Source organism: Periophthalmus magnuspinnatus, chromosome 6 (genome assembly GCF_009829125.3).
Source record: "Periophthalmus magnuspinnatus isolate fPerMag1 chromosome 6, fPerMag1.2.pri, whole genome shotgun sequence".
NCBI classification, from domain to species: domain Eukaryota; kingdom Metazoa; phylum Chordata; class Actinopteri; order Gobiiformes; family Gobiidae; genus Periophthalmus; species Periophthalmus magnuspinnatus.
This window is the reverse complement of record NC_047131.1, coordinates 28,251,501-28,272,065: the sequence shown is the minus strand read 5'-3', so window position 1 is coordinate 28,272,065 and position 20,565 is coordinate 28,251,501. Positions and strand designations below refer to the sequence as shown.

Genomic DNA, 20,565 nt, shown 5'->3' with positions numbered 1-20,565 from the left:
CTTGTGTTTTTGCATTTAAGACGCATATTCCTTTTACGTGAGTCAGCTACAAAGACGCAGTCATTATTATTTGACGTGAACGCAGACATCGGTTTTACCTGAGTTCTACGGTGAAGGGGCGGTCCACCTGGATGGTCCACTCACATCGGGCGTTGTTGGGGTAACTCTCCAGCACCAAATGTCCCTGTTTTTTCCGGATTACGCCCCCGCACTCTGTAATACCCACAGAAAGGCATTTCATCATGGAAAGTCGTGCTTTTAATTACGACTTGATTATCATTTTGAAGACATGAATGCAATGCCACTGCCATGGTTTCTATTATAACCAATTAAAGTTAAGTTTCACCACTGTGACATATTTCCCCCAAACACAGACAACTGAAACACAATGAACAAAGGGCTGTTGAAGTAATTCATTTTCCACGTCTTGCGTCTTTAATTAAATGTATCTTTGCGGTGCCTTCGGGGAAAGTTATATGCATATTAAAAAAGTTATATCGACTGTCCAAATGGTAAGCTTTCAATGTTATTATACTTTTTTATCCAGAGATTTTGCAATGCATAGAGGGTCTTGTTATTCAGCTTTGTGTGGAAAAGCTCCAAGGCAAATGGCGTTGTTCCAAAGTGGCATCAGAGACAGACAGACAAATCGGTATGAAGGACACATTGTGCATTCAGGATATGACCTTAAATATACATAAAAAGGACTACAGAAACTCAATGCAAAGTGAATTAAGGCTACAAAGACATGCTTCAAAGTAAATAGGACCTACTCATGCAGTCTCCTCCAGACCAGCCCGGGCGGCACTCTGAACAGTATCGGCCATTGATGAAAAAGTCATCTCTGGATCCCCACGTCCCATTGTTACAGCGCTTGCAGTTCTCAAATATACTGCAGCCTGCAATAAAAATGAAGGAGAGAAGACACAAAAACGTATAGATTTCTTAATAAGTATGAAGCACTGAAAAATATATGTTGACGTCACATAAAAAAACCCATCATTTTCCACTGTAAAAAGGAAAAATGAATGAAAAACATGAATGAAAATGAATTTGCCGAGCTTCTATTGAGTGCAGTTCTGAAAACGTATAGGAAAGTTTATCATAACTACAAATCTGCAACAGAAACCTGTCATTTACAATAGAAAAAAAGATATATATAATAATCGAAATGCCCCCGCTTTAGAGAAAGCCTTTAAAAAAAACAATATCAATACATCGTCTGGAACAAATATGCAGATGTGGTTTACAGGAAGGGAAGGGCCGACTTTATTTCCTTAAGACTTACGAAAGAACAACACGGCAAACTGACCCATATTTTCTTTTGCAATACATTTATGTTTTGAAGAAATCAGTTTTGAGGATTGAGAAGCCGTTGCATATAATTATACTATTGTACTTGGTTTAATTTTGCAAGTGTATTGTTTTAAAAAAAAAAACAACTTCTGGCTTTAACATGAAGAGCAAAGAAACAGAGCACTTTTACAAGACACGGCAATAAAAACACACAGTTGTTTCTTTATTTATTTAAAATTTGTCTGTCAAATTTCAGCAGTTTTTTTTAGGTCAGATCATTGACGAATAATAACCCTAACTACATAAACAGTGTGTCGCGTCTGCATGTTTTTAACCTATGCGCTAACTTGGTGACCCAACCATAGTGAAATTAAATTAGGTTGCATGTGAGTCACTGGACTGTTACTAATCTGAAGTTTCCATTGTTTTTGCAGTGTGCTGACAGCAATAATCCAATCAAACATTGCACTAAAGCAGTTGGTAGAAACTAATGATCATTTACCAGAAAGTTGGGGGTTGGACTCCTGCTTCTGGCTTATGTTATTGTTTATTATAATAGAATATTTTTTCCGAACAAAGTTTAGTTTGTTTGTATACCTGACTAGGCCTGTCCCGTTAAATATTAAATTGATTTATCACTCAATACATGAACAACTATTTTGGGGGGGTCAGTATTTACAGTGAGTGGGTACTTTTTCTTTGTACTAGAGGGGAACTTTTTAATTCATTTTTTTGTACTTTTCTGAAGATTTGCACAGTAAAGGGTTGAATAAATAACTTCTATGTTTCATTAAGTGTTCCATTTATTTATTGCATCTCATGTTTTTTAACAATATAGTTACTTCGGGGAAATCCTGCTTTAGGTTGTATTGTGTCAGTGGCATAACAGCATTCAACATTATCGTTTATCACTTATTTATTTATTCATTTATTTGTCATTGGCTGTCTGAGTGACGGTTGCCGCTCATCGGTCAAAAGTTGAGTTCATTTTAGCCCTTCAGAGTGACACAGTTAAGGGGACAACACACTGCTAACCTTTTCCCCATAAAGCATGTTTTGGCTGCTTCTTGTCCGCCAAAACAAGTACTTAACTGTGATTATAGGTATGTGTTTTAACAATTGAGTCCAAACCGATGATTTATGGTCATACACAAGGTTTTGACTTTACTTTTTGTTCAGTAAAACTTGTACACAGGCATCCATCTAACTCTGAACAGCTGCTTTTCTCCCTGTAAAGAAAATGTGAAAACGTGAGCATGGGGAAAACATGGGTGCACAGCATGCTAATCATAAAGTAGGATTTTTGCATGTGTGAGCTAAGGCACGTGCTACAGTGCTAGCCTCCCCAGGTGCTAGTGTCCTGTCGTTGAATTAAAACACATGTCTGATATATGAAGACACGCATGAGTGTGATTAAAGCAGACCTATGCTTTAGTGCAGCTTGTGTCTGCTATAGTTATAATCTATGACAAATTTGTACATTTTAAATCACATATTCATCTAAAACGGCTTAGTAAAATTAAAAAGTCCGCTTACTTCTGCGCTAGAAAACTACAGTGCCCAAATGGGAGCTGCACAACACACTAACAAGCAGCGGATTTAGATTAAAAAATGTGCTAAAATGACTACACGAGGCTGACAAATCCTACGTGTATCATCGATTAAGAAAAAAAAGAAACAAATCAGTGGAGGTGACAACGGGAGTAGATCGGCAATATGGCGTCTTGAAAATAAGCGTTTAAAGATTGCTCAAACATGCACGAATGACTCCAAATACAACTCCGGATGAGTAAATGGTAAGAGGAAACAACTATAACATGGTTAAAAAGCTCTAAAAAGTCAATTTTGCATAATAGGTCTGCTTTAACTTTAGTTTTATTAGCAAATCAAGTTATCCTGATGTGGTAATGTACCCTGGCAAGTAGCAAGTAGTTGGAAATTCAACCGTGAAGCCATAGGGAAAAACACATTAGATCAAACACATAACACAAGTATGATTTGGAGATTTTTGTACATAGTTTGTCATGCTACAAGGGAAACAGCTGTGCAGTGAAAACTCGCATGGAAAGTGAAGCTAACTGGCATTAAAAGAATGTGTAGCACCTTATGGCAACAATTTGCCGCAGTGTGTGTAGACTTTGTGGATTGTATAAAAGCTTTAATTGTATAGGAAAGCATAGTATCGTTAGCCTATAGGTACTGCATAGGATAAAGTACAGTGGTGTTAATACTGTTAATACTGTGTTTACAAGGTCCAAAATAGTCAGTAAAGTTTAAAGGCAATTTGAAGAAAAGGTTAGCTAATTAAGCTAATTAGCACTGGAATTTGTCCCATGATGCTCAGCACTACCTCATTAAAAGAGTTGGGTTTGTAAAGGTGGTGAACGCACTGGTCTTTTTATCCACCAAAGTAGAGAATTTTCAACAAAACCCTCACAACTAAAAATGCAATAAATCAAACGTGGCTCTGCACAACCAATAAAAACTAAAGTTAAACATAATAAAGAAATGGTTTAACGGGGTGTGGGAACTGTATTTTAAAGTGCACGCGATTAGACTCAAGACGGATTCATGGGTTTAAAGTTTGGCGTCCACTGCACGATTTTTGTTTGTCTTTTTCCTCTAAATGCTACTAAACCACACTTTTTTGTGGTGGTACTTCTGGTTAAGTAGGAATCGCATTCATTTCGAGAGAGAATTTGAGTTTTGCTGCTAAAATATGATATAAAGTAGGTTGATTTGTGTAAAATGTTCTATATTCATGTGACAAACAACTCAACAACTCAACACCGACTGCACTGATTCTCTGGGGATGCTTTAAAACAGCTTTGTACTCCAGAAAGAACTTATTTGCTGTCAAGATCGGCAACCACAGCAACTTCAGGAATAAAGTGAATAAGATTGTTGGATATCGTCACGGCAACGACAAAAGTTTGTCAGTACGAATATTCCACACAGATGGTCAAAATCGTGCAGGGGACGCCCGGCTTGAAGCTCTGGCAACGGTCCTCCTTCAATAAAGCAATGAAACGATTCAAATCAAAATACAGAAGGAAGGAATCATTTTGTCTGAACAACATGAATACACTGGGTTTAGCAATTTATGCAACAGTTTGTGAAAAAACATATATTTCAGCTCAGAGTACAGCCATGGCATATAGAACAAACATTGACATTGATATGCAAACACCAAAATAAGACAGTTTCAAGCTAAAAAATCTAAATATAACTCATAATTTCTTTGACATTTTGCACTGCAGTACCTGGATGAATGATGCAGGGGTCACACTCGTTGATGGCGTTCCGACAGCAGGGCACAGCGTAGCCCACCGGCGTCCCGTGCAGAGGACACTTACAGCGGATCACGTCGTACTCACAGCAGCCCCTGCACATCACGCTCCACTCTGGCCCGGGGCAGTGGTTGTACAAGTGCCGGTAATCTGAGAACACAAACATAAGGAGAATTAGCATCGCTCAGACATCACCCTAAGGTAACTTTATGTTGAGAGAAGAAAGTTTGACATTGGGGGGGGAAAGGTGGCCCAGGTTTCGTTGATTTGTTTATTTGGGCTCATTCTTGGTATTTCTAAGGGCACTTTTACGTGTACTTGCAATTAGGGAACATACCACAGTAACTAATGACCAAAAATGAACAAATGGAAACACAAATGGGACAAAACAGAGCAACAATTAAAGTAAAAAAATGTATTTGCAGAATTATTGTGACTTTTTTATTATTATTTTTACTCAGCCCCAAATTTGGAGACATCTGAGCAAGAAGGTTTCATATAAACAAGGTTATGTCAACAATACTGAGGAGCATCAACAAATGAAACTAAACAACTCACAGATATGGTCACGGTCACATAAAATGTACTAACAAACATTTTTATGCAATGCAATGAATTTTATTTTGCAAACCAATTATGTTTCCTTTCCCAGAAGCCTTTGAGTTTCACCTCTGTTGCTCCAAATTGGAAAAAACTAACAACTCCTAGTCCTTAAATAGCTCAGTAAATGATCTGTAAGAATGCCCTTTAAAATCAGCCGATCCAGCACAGGCTTAGCTAACTGCAGAATCTGTTTTGTTTCTTGACTTTATATTTGGGAAAGTAATGAGTCACGGGCGTGAGCCTGACTTGTTATGTAACTGAGTTTAACAGACAAATAGAAATAGTTTCTTGGCAGATGTGGATGGAGAATCACCAGGAGCCTCAATCCAACCTTGGCTGTTTTTTGCTAACAATGCACTTTTCTGCATACTTATGAAGTCAGCTCATGATCTCCCTGTCAACCTTTAATACATATCAGAGCGATGGTTAAGTAATACTCAGGCAGTACTGCAATGTCATGAAGTACAATTATTTACTAACGTTACATAAGTACAATATTTACTTTTTATTGATTATTTTAATTTTGAAACCAGTCCTTGGCAAAACATTCCAATTCATAAATTAAGAGTATTTTTTATAACATGTTTGCATTCTCCTTAAACAGTTTTGTCCTTTTCTAAACACTATAATTGTTGTGCAATTCAGTGTACGCTATTTATTCAGTCTGGCCCTCACCCGTCACACGATGAAACAAACAAATGGATACAAGCTACGAGCCCAAGGACACGACAACTGTAGGCAAGGAAATGCACAATTTGTACACAAAGTCATTCAAAGTGCTCTACAGGATAAGAACAGCATTTAAATCACAATACCAACAAATCAAAACCTCTACTACTCAGAAGACTTTTGACATTTCCAAACACACAAATAATATGTAGCATCAGGGAGTTTCACAGATTTGATGTTTTTAGCTAAATGCATGACACATATCTTCAATCTGTGACACCAGAATGATCATAACTTCAAAGCGGGTCTGTACTTTGAGCAGGTTACTTGCAGATTACCTGTTACACAAACTACGACAACTGCAGGGCGTATTTGCCTAAAGCAGCGAAGTTTCATGTGGGGTCACGCGGTAACTCGTCTAATGACTTGAAAACCGCACCAGACCGCTGCAGTGCCCGGGAAAAACTGACTTCTTGTGGATTCTTTCCGCAGACCGCGCCTCACCCGGACCCACACGCTGACTCCGCCGAGGTCAGTGAGGCAGGGCGCGTCGATTTTAATGACTTTCTAACTCTTGTGGGACCTGTGCGAGTCCTGAACCGCTCCACATTTGCTGTCAGTGCACACCGGGCGTAAATGATGACAAAGTGCTGCAGGCTGTTTGCAGAGGGGAGGAGCCTTTTTAGCTTATGAATGTTTTTGTGATTTGTCCTGGACTTGGCCTTCCACTCATTAATAACATCATAAATTGTGACTCACTTGTCCAGCTTAAATTGAGTCTTATTCCTTTTAAGAAACAAAGAGTGTGCGCAGAAAGAGAATAAATCAAAGAGAATGTACTGATAAGTCACTGTGTCAATAGGAAAGTGCTTTGAGGACAAGGCTGCAGTTTTATGGGACATTTTATTTACTGTTGTGATTTCAGCTGAATCTGCACTGACATGTTCAGAGGCTCAGGACAACAACATGAACGCCTCCATACTCAAAGTTTTTTTTTTTACTTTACATTTATATTTTTATCAAGGGTTTAGACTTGAACAAATTAGCTAATCCTTTATGCTACATGAAATAATCAAGCCTTAAATAAAAAATAAATAAAATAAATATAATATAAAAAATAAATAAATAAAAATATAAAATCTAAAATTAAAATTAAATAAAAAAATTAAATAAAAAAAAATAAAAAAATAATAAAATAATATAAAATACTATAATAAAATCTAATAAAACAAAACAAAAATAAATAAATAAAATAAATACATTTCTCAGTAAATACATTTCAAAATATATTGCTGGGTTTTGACATTCTCATTCAACATTCTGTAGGCCAGTAATATTTAAAACAGGTCAGATCAAGTTAAAATTGTTAAAATGCTGATTTTTGTTAATACAGTGAGTTTTTGGATCTTGTAGTCACGGAAAGAAATGATCAGGTTCAACATTTGTGCATTTCCATTTAGGATATTTCATGGGTAAGTACAATGTAATCTTACTCAAAGTTTATTATAGGGAACTAATTACCCAGATCCTCTTAAGTCATTTTGCACACAACCTGCACTAATACTACACATTTTGTAATACTTCTTCTATAATTACCATACTCTTGAAGAAGTATTTACAGTATTTGAAGTAACAGCACATCTACAGTACAGTTCAGTGCTTTATCCATGTCTCCTTATCCCTCACATTTAAAAGTGAAGTATCTTTTCTTAACTTTTTAACCTCAAACTGTTGCACAATGCGACACTCAGCAGCACACGCCAAGTCGCTGTGGGGAACACTTTGGTTTGATTTCACATGGGCACGCCTGTATTGTCTTTATTTATTTCTGTTTATTTTGAATTTTCCATGTTCAGAGTTTCTGTTTAGACTGCCATTTTTGTGGATGACCTCGCAACATCAACAAAATCACAGCTGAAAGACCACAAATGTCTGAGGAATGGTGCGGCGCTTCCTTTGTTTTTTTAAGAGGAGATGCTGAATTGGATCAAACAATGAACTGCAGGAAAAAAAAGGGAAAAAGTTACAAAGGTAGAAATAACAGGATCGTTTCTTATATCAAAAAGTAATTCTACGTCTGCACTGACTCCTAAATCAATGCACCTATTCATCAAAAGGATCTGAGCATAACAACATAACAATAAAAATGGGTGGACATACTAAAAATGTCTTTGGATTGATTGCACGCTTCCAAAACAACACTTTTCACAGTATCAGTGCTCTGGTTTTTAAAAATCAAAAGTAGTTGACCCCACAGCTAGGTACTTCTGGACAAAATCCTGTTTAAACGCTGAACAAAGGTCCGTCACAGTAATTAATATATCAATCTACAATCTTATCGTTCAACAAATCTTTCATCTTTCAACAGTATTTTTGGGTCTAGATTGAAGTTTCTTTGCAGAAGTTGAGTTTTTCTGTGTTTTTTTCATAACACATGGGTTTCACGGGAAGGTCATTGTGTCAGTGGCATAAAGTAGTTTTAATATTGACTGAATATTGATATTTTTCTGTATCTATATATCGTGCTTTGTTATTGTGGCAGGTCTATCCCGTGGTGCTGAACTGCAATGACCCCCCTCACCTGACATAACCTTAAACGAACTTCAAGAAACTTTATCACGGATTTTGCTGCAGATTGGCACAAATAAAGTAGGTATTTGAGTGGGAGAGTGAGAGGGATTGTGTTTCAGTTCGAGTGATCTTAGTATAATTAACAACAAGAAACATATGTTAACAATGGCACATCATTTCTCTTGCTGCGCTGCGTGTGTGAGAGGAATTACAGCGTGACCTCATACGAGCGCCGCACAAGACGTTTATGACATCGGGGATAAATTGTAGAGTGGATGCACTGCCATTAACTCACAAGTTACGTCTTGTGTGCAGTGTGCAAGGTTTATGCAAAGTATACCGTGTGGCACATACCCTGAGAACATACACAACCACACAACACCGTATTATGTTGTAATTATAATTTCTGTTACAAACTACTCTGTCTACTATGTTTTAATTAGTTTGCATTACACCACATTAAAACTGGCACCTCACACTCTTTTGTAATACGATTCTGAAGAAAGTTTATTGATAAAAAGGGATGCATTTGATTTCTTTTCTTTTTTTTAAATAATAATGAAAATTGGCTCTGTGTTAATGGTAGCCCGCTAGTTCCAATCAGCAGGACAGTCGACCCATACATTTCCCGTTGCCGTCGTACTGTGATGTCTGTAAGGATTTTGTCGCGTCTAAAATCAATAAATCCTGACAGATCAGACAGAGGACAGGGACCTGCAGGTGGATGTCACTGACAAAATGTTAAACACTTTATAAATGTGAGGAAAACTTCACCGGAGGACACTTCTGCTTTTAGAACGGTACGTCTTTGTGTGTCAGTGCTAATGCTAACTTCTATTAAAATGGCAGATGAAACATAATGACAAAATTAAATGTTGTAAGGATGACCCAGTTATTTTTAGGTGTAAAATATTTCAGTCAGTTGTGTTATTTAAATATTTATTAGACTCTAAAATTAGCAGTAGCTCCAACACACAAATGTCTACCTTTGTAAAGACAGAAGACATCCACCTGCAGCTCCCTGTTCACTGTCTGATCTGTCAGGATTTAGTGATTTGCACGACGTGGCAAAAACCTCAGACATTACATTACATCAGATATGCTCGTGCAGTGTCCCTCTGATTAGAACTAGCTGCCGACTGCTGTGCACAGAGCCAATTATCGCCTCATAAATCGTAATGTTTGCGGTGTATATACAACAAATAACATCTCCACCCTCTGAGTTTTAATAAGTCTTAATAATAAAATGCTGCTTAATTTTTGTGAGGTGATAAGTACGTGTGGAGAGTATGACTAATATGTTTTGGCTAAAGCTATTTTAAGTTCACATTAAATCACCTGTTGACTTTTGTGTTGATTCCAAATGCTTCATCTTGATTTATTTACAACTACAGCCCAACGTTTAAAGGAGCACAGTGCAGCTTTTCAAGAGGGGATCCTGCCACCAGCTTGTTTTCACTGAGATGTTAATGTTTTGCCTGTAATGTTCCGTTTACAGGCTTTTTTATTGATAAAAATGACCTTGAAACATGCATTCTTACTGTGAGCGGGGTCGACTCTCCATAGATCAGACGTGTAACTTGGTCTGATCCATAGAGATATATGGATGTACAATGAAATCAATAGGAAAAACATTCTCTTGCGGATGTCTGGTCTATGGATCTTGGCGTCACTCGCTTGTCCTCATGGGGATAGACAAGTTTAATGCAATACTGTGGAAGTTTCCAGGAAAAGCAAAACCCCCAGAGAGACAAGAGAGACAAGTAGAGAGAAGCAAAGAGAAGCAGAGAGACAAGCAGAGAGACAAGCAGAGCGACAAGCAGAGAGAAACAGAGAGACAAGCAGAGAGACAAGCAGAGCGACAAGCAGAGAGAAACAGAGAGACAAGCAGAGAGACAAGCAGAGAGACAAGCAGAGAGACAAGCAGAGAGACAAGCAGAGAGACAAGCAGAGAGAAACAGAGAGACAAGCAGAGCGACAAGCAGAGCGACAAGCAGAGCGACAAGCAGAGCGACAAGCAGAGCGACAAGCAGAGCGACAAGCAGAGCGACAAGCAGAGAGACAAGCAGAGACACAATCAGAGAGACAAACAGAGACACAAACAGAGAGACAAACAGAGACACAAACAGAGAGACAAGCAGAGAGACAAGAAAAGAGACAAGAAAAGAGAAACAGAGACACAAGCAGAGAGACAAGCAGAGAGACAAGAAAAGAGAAGCAGAGCGACAAGCAGAGCGACAAGCAGAGAGACAAGCAGAGCGACAAGCAGAGAGACAAGCAGAGCGACAAGCAGAGCGACAAGCAGAGAGACAAGCAGAGAGACAAGCAGAGAGACAAACAGAGACACAAACAGAGAGACAAACAGAGACACAAACAGAGAGACAAGCAGAGAGACAAGAAAAGAGACAAGAAAAGAGAAGCAGAGACACAAGCAGAGAGACAAGCAGAGAGACAAGAAAAGAGAAGCAGAGCGACAAGCAGAGCGACAAGCAGAGCGACAAGCAGAGCGACAAGCAGAGCGACAAGCAGAGCGACAAGCAGAGCGACAAGCAGAGAGACAAGCAGAGACACAATCAGAGAGACAAACAGAGACACAAACAGAGAGACAAACAGAGACACAAACAGAGAGACAAGCAGAGAGACAAGAAAAGAGACAAGAAAAGAGAAGCAGAGACACAAGCAGAGAGACAAGCAGAGAGACAAGAAAAGAGAAGCAGAGACACAAGCAGAGCGACAAGCAGAGAGACAAGCAGAGAGACAAGCAAAGAGACAAGCAGAGAGACAAGCAGAGAGACAAGAAAAGAGAAGCAGAGACACAAGCAGAGCGACAAGCAGAGAGACAAGCAGAGAGACAAGAAAAGAGAAGCAGAGACACAAGCAGAGCGACAAGCAGAGAAACAAGCAGAGAAACAAGCAGAGAGACAAGCAGAGTGACAAGCAGAGAGACAAGCAGAGACAAGCAGAGAGACAAGCAGAGAGACAAGCAAAGAGACAAGCAGAGAAACAAGCAGAGAGACAAGCAGAGAGACAAGCAGAGAGACAAGCAGAGAGACAAGCAGAGACAAGCAGAGAGACAAGCAGGTGGCAGACCCTCCCCCAGAAAAGTTACATAGCGCACCTTTAAATTGTCAATATTAAACACTAAAGCTTCAGTTTGTCGAGGAAGACGTCAGGAAAACATTGTGTTAAAATGATTCTCACAGGGATGAAGACGTCTGACTCCCTTGTGACCACTTTGCGGCCTCTTCATTGCGCTGCGTAAAGGACACTGACCGGTGAACCTGTAAAGTGTGATTTATAGAGCATAAACTTAAAAGGGTCAGAAGAGTTTATTGTCTGCCCTGGTAATGTCATCAAATGCCCCACTGCTCTGCGCCTCATCCTTCAGTGGAGGAGTAAGAATCCTTAGTCAATACGAAACGCCCTGGAACAGAAACAGTGATGCAGAACAAGTCTTTATTCTCACATCAATTAGTTCTCAGATAAAGAATGCAATGTTTATAAAGTATTGCAATAGGAATAAGAGAAAGTTTAAATTTAGTAGCATTTGCTGGTTGTTTGTTTCTGTCTTTGGTCAACATGCAAATTACAAAACTACAGAGAAGAGTTAAAAAGTAAAACATCAGAGGTAACTATCTATTCTTATATGTTCAAGTTTTAAAGGCCAAATGCTTGCCTCCATGGATATCTATCAATCAATCAATCAATCGTTTATTTATAAAGCGCTTTACAACACTCAAGGTGACCAAAGTGCTTTCCAGTAAAATCAAATTAAAACCATACTAAAACAGTAAAATAGGAGAATAAAATAAAATAAATTAATACAACAAAATATAAATAATGATAATGTGTCACAACATTACTAAGTGTTGAAAGCCAGTCTGAATAAATATGTTTTAAGTCTGGATTTAAAAAGACCAAAGTCAGTAATGGTGCACATATCAGGAGGCAGTTTGTTCCAGAGTTTGGGCCCAGTCACAGAGAAGGCCCGATCACCCCAGTGTTTGGATTTAGTTCTGGGAACTTCCAAAATGAGTTGATTAGATGACCTCAAGGCCCGGTCTGGATTTCGGACCAGTGATATGTTATCACTTTGCCTGAAAAGTTCCACAGGATGTCATTAAAATTAAATATGTTTTGTGGGAGGCTCAAATTGGTTTATCCTAATTCTGAAATAGCACAAAAATGAAACATTACATTCGTTTTGTGTAAATAACGCACACTCATTATTATTTATTATTATTATGTATTTTAAGATGTTCCAGCAGGTCTAGAGAAAACTGCAAAAAATGTTTTAGGATTTAGCAATAGCCCTCTTTTATGATAAGACAGGTCGTGTTTTCCTCTCCCACACTTCCACTGGAGTGCATTCTGGACTCCTCTTTCAGCTGATTTATGTCACACTGATCCTTTTTACATAACTACACTTTGGGCTCCAGTCCCAGTCTTCATTCTAGAATAGATCTTTTAGTGCAACAAGGTCCTTGTAAAACACATCTGTGCAGCTTCCAGGTCAACACCTGTGGACACAGAGACACTGGACAGTAACAGTGCAGTGAAGGACTTTTTACGACGGTCGAGAAGAAGTCAGCACAGGTGTGGAGCAGCCGGAGTAACCAAATGACTGGAGAAACAACCAAGCTCTGTAAATAAAAATGCGTTGTCTTTACATGCAGCATTTCTGATAATATGCAAATATAAGCGCATTTATCATTATGTACAAGATCTGTAATTATGTCTGCGATGGGTGCAATTGGTGAATGCCATAAAATTGTTGGGAGCTGTCCAAAAGATGTGGTTTACAATGAGGGTGATGATAGCTGTTAGGCAGTGTTCTGTTTAATGGGCCGAGTCTGAATATTCCTCTAAACATGGGGAATACAGAGAAAAGAAAGATGGTATTTAAGTTTGCAGTAAACTAACAACTAGTAGTGACCATAGACAGTATAAAGAAGTGGACTAAGCGAGGGTGACGTCCCCCACGGTGTTCAGCTTTCCGGTCAAATGAAGCTTATCAAGGCAAGCAGTTACCGGGGCATATTTGGAGCGAGTATCATAGCAGCATCATAGCACCAAGAGCCAATCTGGATCTATGCTGTTGAAGGTAACGCCCCTTCCCGCTCCTTAATTTCCGTATCTTGATTTATGGACAAAATTGCAAAATAAAAACACTACGAACAATTTAAGACCAAAATGACGAGGCTCATTGCTGCAGTTGTAGAGAAAGGGGTGACAATTTTTGAACAAAGTGAATTGCAGCCCGAGTCGATGGAGCTGGAAGCGTCCATGCTCATTTCCTATTTGGAACGCGGCGGCTAGCAGGTTAGCCATGTACATTTATATTTACACAGTCTATGGTAGAGACAGTGAATGTGTTTAGCAAAAGAAAATTCAATACTGTCAACTGGACAAAAGCTTTAGAGTGAAGACGTTTGGCTGCTCATCCAAGTGACTTCTTCAGTTCTGATCAGATTACTGGTGGACACTGTTTTATATCTGTTTCATGGGAGGAGCTGAAGGAGCCGGTTGACAGAATTTAATTTTAGTTTTGCAGTGGTTCATGCCTCGATGACTGTGAGATTACACAGACAATGACTTTATTTGTTAAAACGGGACTATACGTACAAACCTTTTTGGTCTCTTTTTGTCATATTTCAGGATTGTAAATTGAATCCACTTAATTTAATACATGTACAAATTAACAAAGACATTATTATTATTGGGTAACTATTATTTTATGTGGTTGGCAAACTTCCCAAAGTTTGACAAGGTAAGGCGAGTTTATTTGTATAGCACAATTCATACACAAAGCAATTCAAAGTGCTTTACAGAATAAAAAAGACTATTAAAGATAAAATCGCAATACGAACAAAGAAAAACATAAACGATCATCATAAAATATACATTAAAGAGAAGAGTGCAAAATAGTAACCTTTCAGTCATATGCACAGCTAAACAGAACCGTTTTGAGCCTGGATTTAAGCATTATCGAAGTATAAAAGCGACAAAAGCCCGTTCAGTTATTTCCACACACTCCTGGAATCAGAATAAAGTCAATTTGTCCTAACAGCTCTGCCGATACACATCACTCTCACACATGGGCAAAGTGGGTGCGTCTTGCTCAAGTACAATAACGTTACACACTGGTCAGAGCTGAAATTGAACTGCCAACTTGCTCCATTCACTATCATCATCGTCAAAGAGAGCATTGGAGCCAGTGCATGCACAGTACAAAGCCGAGAACAAACAGACTTCCCTCCTTTATCCTGATAATGAGTGTGGCGGTTGTCGACTCCCATGCGCACCCCAAAGCTTAGATGCATACTGTAGCTTTTCAAATTGTCCCATACCAGTCTAATGGAAAGTGCCTGTAGCGACTATCCCAAACGCATGCAGATGTGGTCTGGGGGAACCTCCAAGTGTTATCTACTTTTTCCACTGCAGATGTGATAGTACTTATCCACATCACAGGCACAACAATGGCTTTTCATACCAGAGGTGTGAAACAGACACTCAGAAATGCACGCTAGCTCCAAAACTGTACCGTAATTTTCGAGAAGAGTGTCGATTTGGACTGTGCTATAAATATCACCACCATACACCATCACTCTCTGGAGTTTTATTGCTGAGAAATCCATTAGCTGGTCTCATCATTCTCTGACTGTGTCCAGACATAGACTCCTGACTCAGATAGCAGCTCTCTCCTTGAACTTCGACATGGCATCCAAACTTTATCTGAGGCACAGCTGCACAGTGAGATAACTACAGTATTAGTGCCATTAGCCGAGTTGGTTTCCATTGCTCAGCGTCTTAAATGGTCTAATTTTTATACAATATTTTTCCACTTTTAAGACATTCAAAGCGCTTTACAACAAAGAACCGCTCAGCTATTCACGCACATATTCACAGACCAGTGTACATTTAGGGTGAGGGGGTGTCTTGCCCAAGGACAGAACAACAGCATTCATCTGTGGGAACTAGAACTGCACCGGCAAACTGTGGGTAGTGGATCTGACCGTTCAACCAATGATGTTTACATTGAGAGCGGGATTCAAACTGCCAAACTTCGGACAAACGCTCTACCGACTGAGCTACTGTCGCCCACGCCCCAAAATGTTTTTTCCCCCAATAAAGTGTTTAATATGATCTGTTTAGTAAATATGACCCAAAAGCGCAATTTTCTATTACAGTGTCTAGTGGGACTGATAAATGGTTGAGTCCGACACCAATGGCAGCAATTAAAGACGCATTATGTAACTTTTTCTGGTCCATCGTCTGTTTATTTCTATGAAGATGTAATAGCTTTGCCCGGAAAGTTCCACGACATCAAGTTACAGGTCGGATCTGTGGAGATGCAACCCCGCTCACAGAATGCCATGTCTTTCTTTTGAGCAAATAAAACACCTGCAGTTGAATAAGGGATGAGTCTAATGCTATACTACGGAACATTCCAAGTAAAGCGAAAACATCTCCATGGAGCTTAGAAGGTGGCGGACACTTCACCAGAAAAGTCACCAGAAAAATTGCGCTTTTAAAGCAGTATCCAGCCCAGTAGACACTAATTCTGATGATTATAATAAATACTTCATACATTTAAAGCAGACATGTTACGCAATATCAACTTTTCAGAACGTTTATCCATGTTACAGTTGTTTTCTTCTTATTTACCCTCTTAAAGTTGTATTTGAAGTGAGTTGTGCGTGTTTGAACAATCTTTAATCGATTATCGTGGATTAATCCCCGTTTTCACCGACACACGCCCATTGCTCTGCACTCACTTCGTTCTCCAATTTAATTTTATTAATCTGTGATAAGTCCAGGATTCGGCAGCGTTTGGTCCAAAAAAATTTGCTGCTCCGAGTGTGATGTGCAGTTTTCCATAGGCGGGGCCGACAACTTCACGGCTCTTTGTTGTGATGATGTTTACGGCTCCCATGGGCATCGCTGTTTTCTAACACAGAAGCCAGCGGATTTCTTTTTGTGCAAGTTATGACTCACAGTTGTCACAGATTAAAACTATACAGCAGGTTCAAGCGCAACATGTCTTTTTTAAACTAACCGCATCTCAGGGTAAAAGTTTTGTTCGCTGAGTCATGGAGATATATTTTAGTTGGTTGCTAGTTCTTGGGAGTTAGCGTCAACCACTTCACTTTTTATCTACGTAAAATCCTTGCACTGCCGTAGAGAAAGTGTGCGGCAAACATGTGTCCGATGAACATGAGAAGATACAGTACGCGCTTCCTCTATCCGGGTCGGGAATAAATTGTTTCCTCCTGACTAAATTACACTTACAGACCTATCATGGAAAAATTGCTGTTTTTATAGCAGCTGTCGGCGCTATGTGTGTGCACGTACGGCCGCAGCAGCTGTCTGGTATTTTGAGGTTGGGGTAATTTGGCTATCACAGACTGGAGGGGGGGGGGGACTCCCGAGGGGGCTTTGTGGTCACTGCACATGTGAATGAAGCCTGATCCCGCCGGTCATCATGTAGATCGCTTTAAATAACCTCCCATCCGGCTACCACCACCGCGAACCCCATTAGTAGTGATAAAGTGTAAGTGGGTCGAACGGGAACTGTGCAGAGACATTTGTTAGCGTATAGCTCAAATATTCTGAATGAACTGTTGCGCTCAAGGTATGACTTATAGTTTTCCAGTCTGAATTTGACCTCTGTGCCAACATTTTTCCCCCACTCCAATGTTTTTTTTTTCACATCTTAATGTTTTGGGGTTTGTTTCGTTCTGCCTGTTACCCGGTAGCCCTGACAACTTCCCCCCCTAAAGAGAAACACATCAGCGGGGGAGTGCAAGCTGACAGAACAGTTCATAAAGGCAGGTCATGTTGAGATTAATGTAATGAAAACAACTCAACTCAATGCGCTTAAATCTAGAGCACGTTTTAGACAGTGCTAAATTGAAACATCCAGCTTTGGGTAACTATAAATTTACCTGCAGATTAACTACTTTTTGAAAGACAAATCTATTGGCTTGTGGACTTTATTTGACAGGATAGTGAGTGGGGTTAATTTGAGGTGAAGAGTGGGGAGAGACATAAAGCAAAATGTCAAACCCAGGAATCAAGCTGACAATATTGAGGCAAGCGCTGAGTCTCCAGCTTGTGTCCGGCAACAAAACTAAACTATTGGGCGACAGTATCTCAGTTGGTAGAGTGTTCGTCCACTGATCCGAAGCTTTGTTGTTCAAATCCTGCTCTTGTTGTGTCCTTGGGCAAGACACTTAACCGCCTTACTCCCCCGTGTCTGCGTACACTGGTGTTTGGCTGTGCGTGTGATTGGGAGAGTGTTTCTTTGGTGTCTAAAAGGTGGAAAAGTACTATACTGTATTTTCTGGACTATAAGTTGCAACAGCCAAAAAATGTATAATAATGAAGACAAAAACATATATAAATAAATCGCACTGGACTATAAATCACGTTTTTGGGGAAATTTGACAAAATTCAAGACCAAGAACAGACATTTTATCTTTAAAAGGCAATAATAGAGAACAACAGGCTGAATAGTTGTACAGCACGCTAACGTAACACATTTATTCAGCTGCATGAAGCACAGACAGCGAACTGAATACATGTCTGGTATTTTAATGTATTTAATTGTATTATTAACAGTTAATCAGATAACTAAAGCACAAACACTAAAGCTAACACATGTACCACACTTACTCCACACTCAATCTCACTCCAAATCAATAAATCCACTGAATTCTTCATCCTCGGTGTCACTTCTGAACAACTCCGCTGCTTCCTCTTCTATGTGGCAGAATCAGATTTTCTATTAGGGGACATTTTTGTTCAGTTTTTCTCAGATATCTTTTAAATTACTGTAATGTTGAAATTGTAAATTTTCAATGTTACAGGAGTGGTAGATACTGGTGCACAAGCCTATAGCGCCCTCGCACTGTCAGAGTGACAATAACGAAGATGTGAAATTATATATTTTAATCATTTCACATATAAGTCGCATCTGAGTATAAGTTGCACACCCGAAAAAACTATGAAAACTTATAGTCCAGAAAAATACGGTACAAAAAACAATGTTTAAATAGCTAATTAAATACATTCTATCCATAGAGTAAGGTATGTTGCTAAAATGAGTCTAATTTGCTGGTGTGTTTTGGTTCAGACATTTGTCACCGTGTCTTTCTTATGTGCCTTCCGTGTTAACTGCTCAGTGTTTACCATATGACTGTACAGCTTCAAAGATACTTGGCTATTTTCAGCTTGGCCCTGAACCACAATATCCAGCTGTTTAAGTCTGACTAAGACAAATTCCAGTTTCTTCCATTACAGCTGATGAAGCATTTTCAAAGTGCAGTTATACAAGGCAATATTGGGATTTGTCTACTTGCGTGTAATCACAGAGTAACGAGACAATTGCTCGCAAACCAATATCATGCACTTCTTGGAGACAGGTCTGTGTCCAAAATTAACTTAGCTTACGCAATTGTGTACATCTTTCATCAGCTGATTGAGTGCTATTTTCAAACAAATCTCTGGGAGTTACTCGGATAACAACAAGCACGAATGTTAAAGACACGCCAACTGGCAGGGTTCAGTACAATACAACTTAATCCACCACAGTCATCCCACATGCACCAGCGCTACTAATGCAAGGTATAGCTTTACAGGGGGAATGAGGAAGAAAAAAAGAAAACAGTTTGAGCAGGATTCTCTGGGATGCACGCATGGTATACACATTAAGCCAGCCAATGTGATTCAAACATGACTCACGTCTTCCTGCAAGAGTTCAAGTGGTCAAAGAAGGTAAACAGGGGAGAAAGAGGGAGAATTAGAGAGAGAAAGAGAAAGAGAGGGGGAGATTTGCAACCTCTGGAGGGAAACAGTCCTCGAAAAACACTCCGAGACAAAAGAGAACCGGTGCCAATTTTCACCATTCCCAAAAAGATACACCGGACAACTACAGGGAATGGAATGTGTGGCATTGTTTGTTTATTTTCCACAGAGAATAAACACAGAAGAAGAAGAAGAAGAAGAAGAAGAAGAAGACGGCATCCATCATGACATCGCTGTACATGTGTAAACTAAACATCATCACTCATAGTATTGAGGTTTAATCTGACTGTGATTCCTAAACACTGGGTCATGACCTATGAAGGGTGTTGCATTTTGTAAAGAAAGAATGCAAATCAAATATTTAACTTAGGTCTAGACGGGTATTCAAATACATAACGCAGGTTTTTTTAGAAATGGGCTTTTTTATTAACACTGCAAATAGGTTAACTAATAAAGAATACGAAAGACTAGACTGTTAAGGAAATTGGAAAGTGACCAAAAAAACCCTCCTCATAATTAGCAACGACTTAAAAATACATATTATACGAGTTTTAAATAAAGTCTTAATGAACATGAGTTGTCCCGGAAACTTTAAGTAATTATCAGGCCAAACTGTGCTTTGCTTTTGAAGAACAGACAAGCCAAACCAAAGGATGGAGAGAGACTGCTGATGCCGGCTTTCTGAGAACAAAGAACATGAACTTGTGTTGCGCGTGAGTGTCCTGTCTCTTACCGTAGGGCCATGCAGTCCCGGGACTCACAGAGGTGATGAAGATGAAAGTGAGGAAGAGGAGCCAGCCCCCTTTACCACACATGACCATGTTCAAGTTAGCGCTAGCGGTCCGGGACACTGGACGACCTGCATCCCCCCGGGCTTCCTCCAGCTGCCTCGGACGCATGCTGCTGTCTACGAAGTCTGTTTACTTTCTGAACTCAGCTGACATCACGCTCCCTACTCCACTCCCGAGTCCTACCCTACCCCCTTGCTCCCTCCCTCCTACCTCCTATTTCTCTGTCTGTGCCTTTGACTCTTATTCTCTCTCTGTCTCTCCCTCTCCTTCCCTCACTCTCTCTCTCTCTTTGAAAGGCGTCAGGTTACAAACAGAGGAGCAGGGAGTTCCACTGTTGAGCGAAATCACTGCACGACGTCAGCGCTCAGGCAGAGCTCGGGCAGAGGAGAGCTGTGCTTAAGTCATTATGTTGTCACACGCAGTCGCACAGGGCCGAGCCGGAGGAATGCATTTTACAAAGAGCTTTTATGTGACCAACACTTAGGAGTTCGAATGGGGTGGTGAGGGAATTTATGTCTGGTAAAATGCTTAGAAAG

At 39.6% G+C, this 20,565-nt stretch overlaps 1 protein-coding gene across 1 annotated transcript in view; it reads right to left on the bottom strand.

The window, feature by feature from the left end:
• pamr1b (peptidase domain containing associated with muscle regeneration 1b) overlaps window positions 1–20,234 on the bottom strand; it is a 38,167-nt gene extending 17,933 nt beyond the window's left edge. The window contains exons 1-4 of the mRNA XM_055222247.1: window positions 19,972–20,234; window positions 4,560–4,736; window positions 774–899; window positions 99–213 (exon numbers count right to left, since the gene is read on the bottom strand). Coding sequence (XP_055078222.1) covers window positions 99–213; window positions 774–899; window positions 4,560–4,736; window positions 19,972–20,137 — 584 coding nt within the window. The 5' untranslated portion in view covers window positions 20,138–20,234. The remainder of the gene's footprint in view (window positions 1–98; window positions 214–773; window positions 900–4,559; window positions 4,737–19,971) is intronic.
• Between the last annotated feature and the right edge of the window lie 331 nt (window positions 20,235–20,565).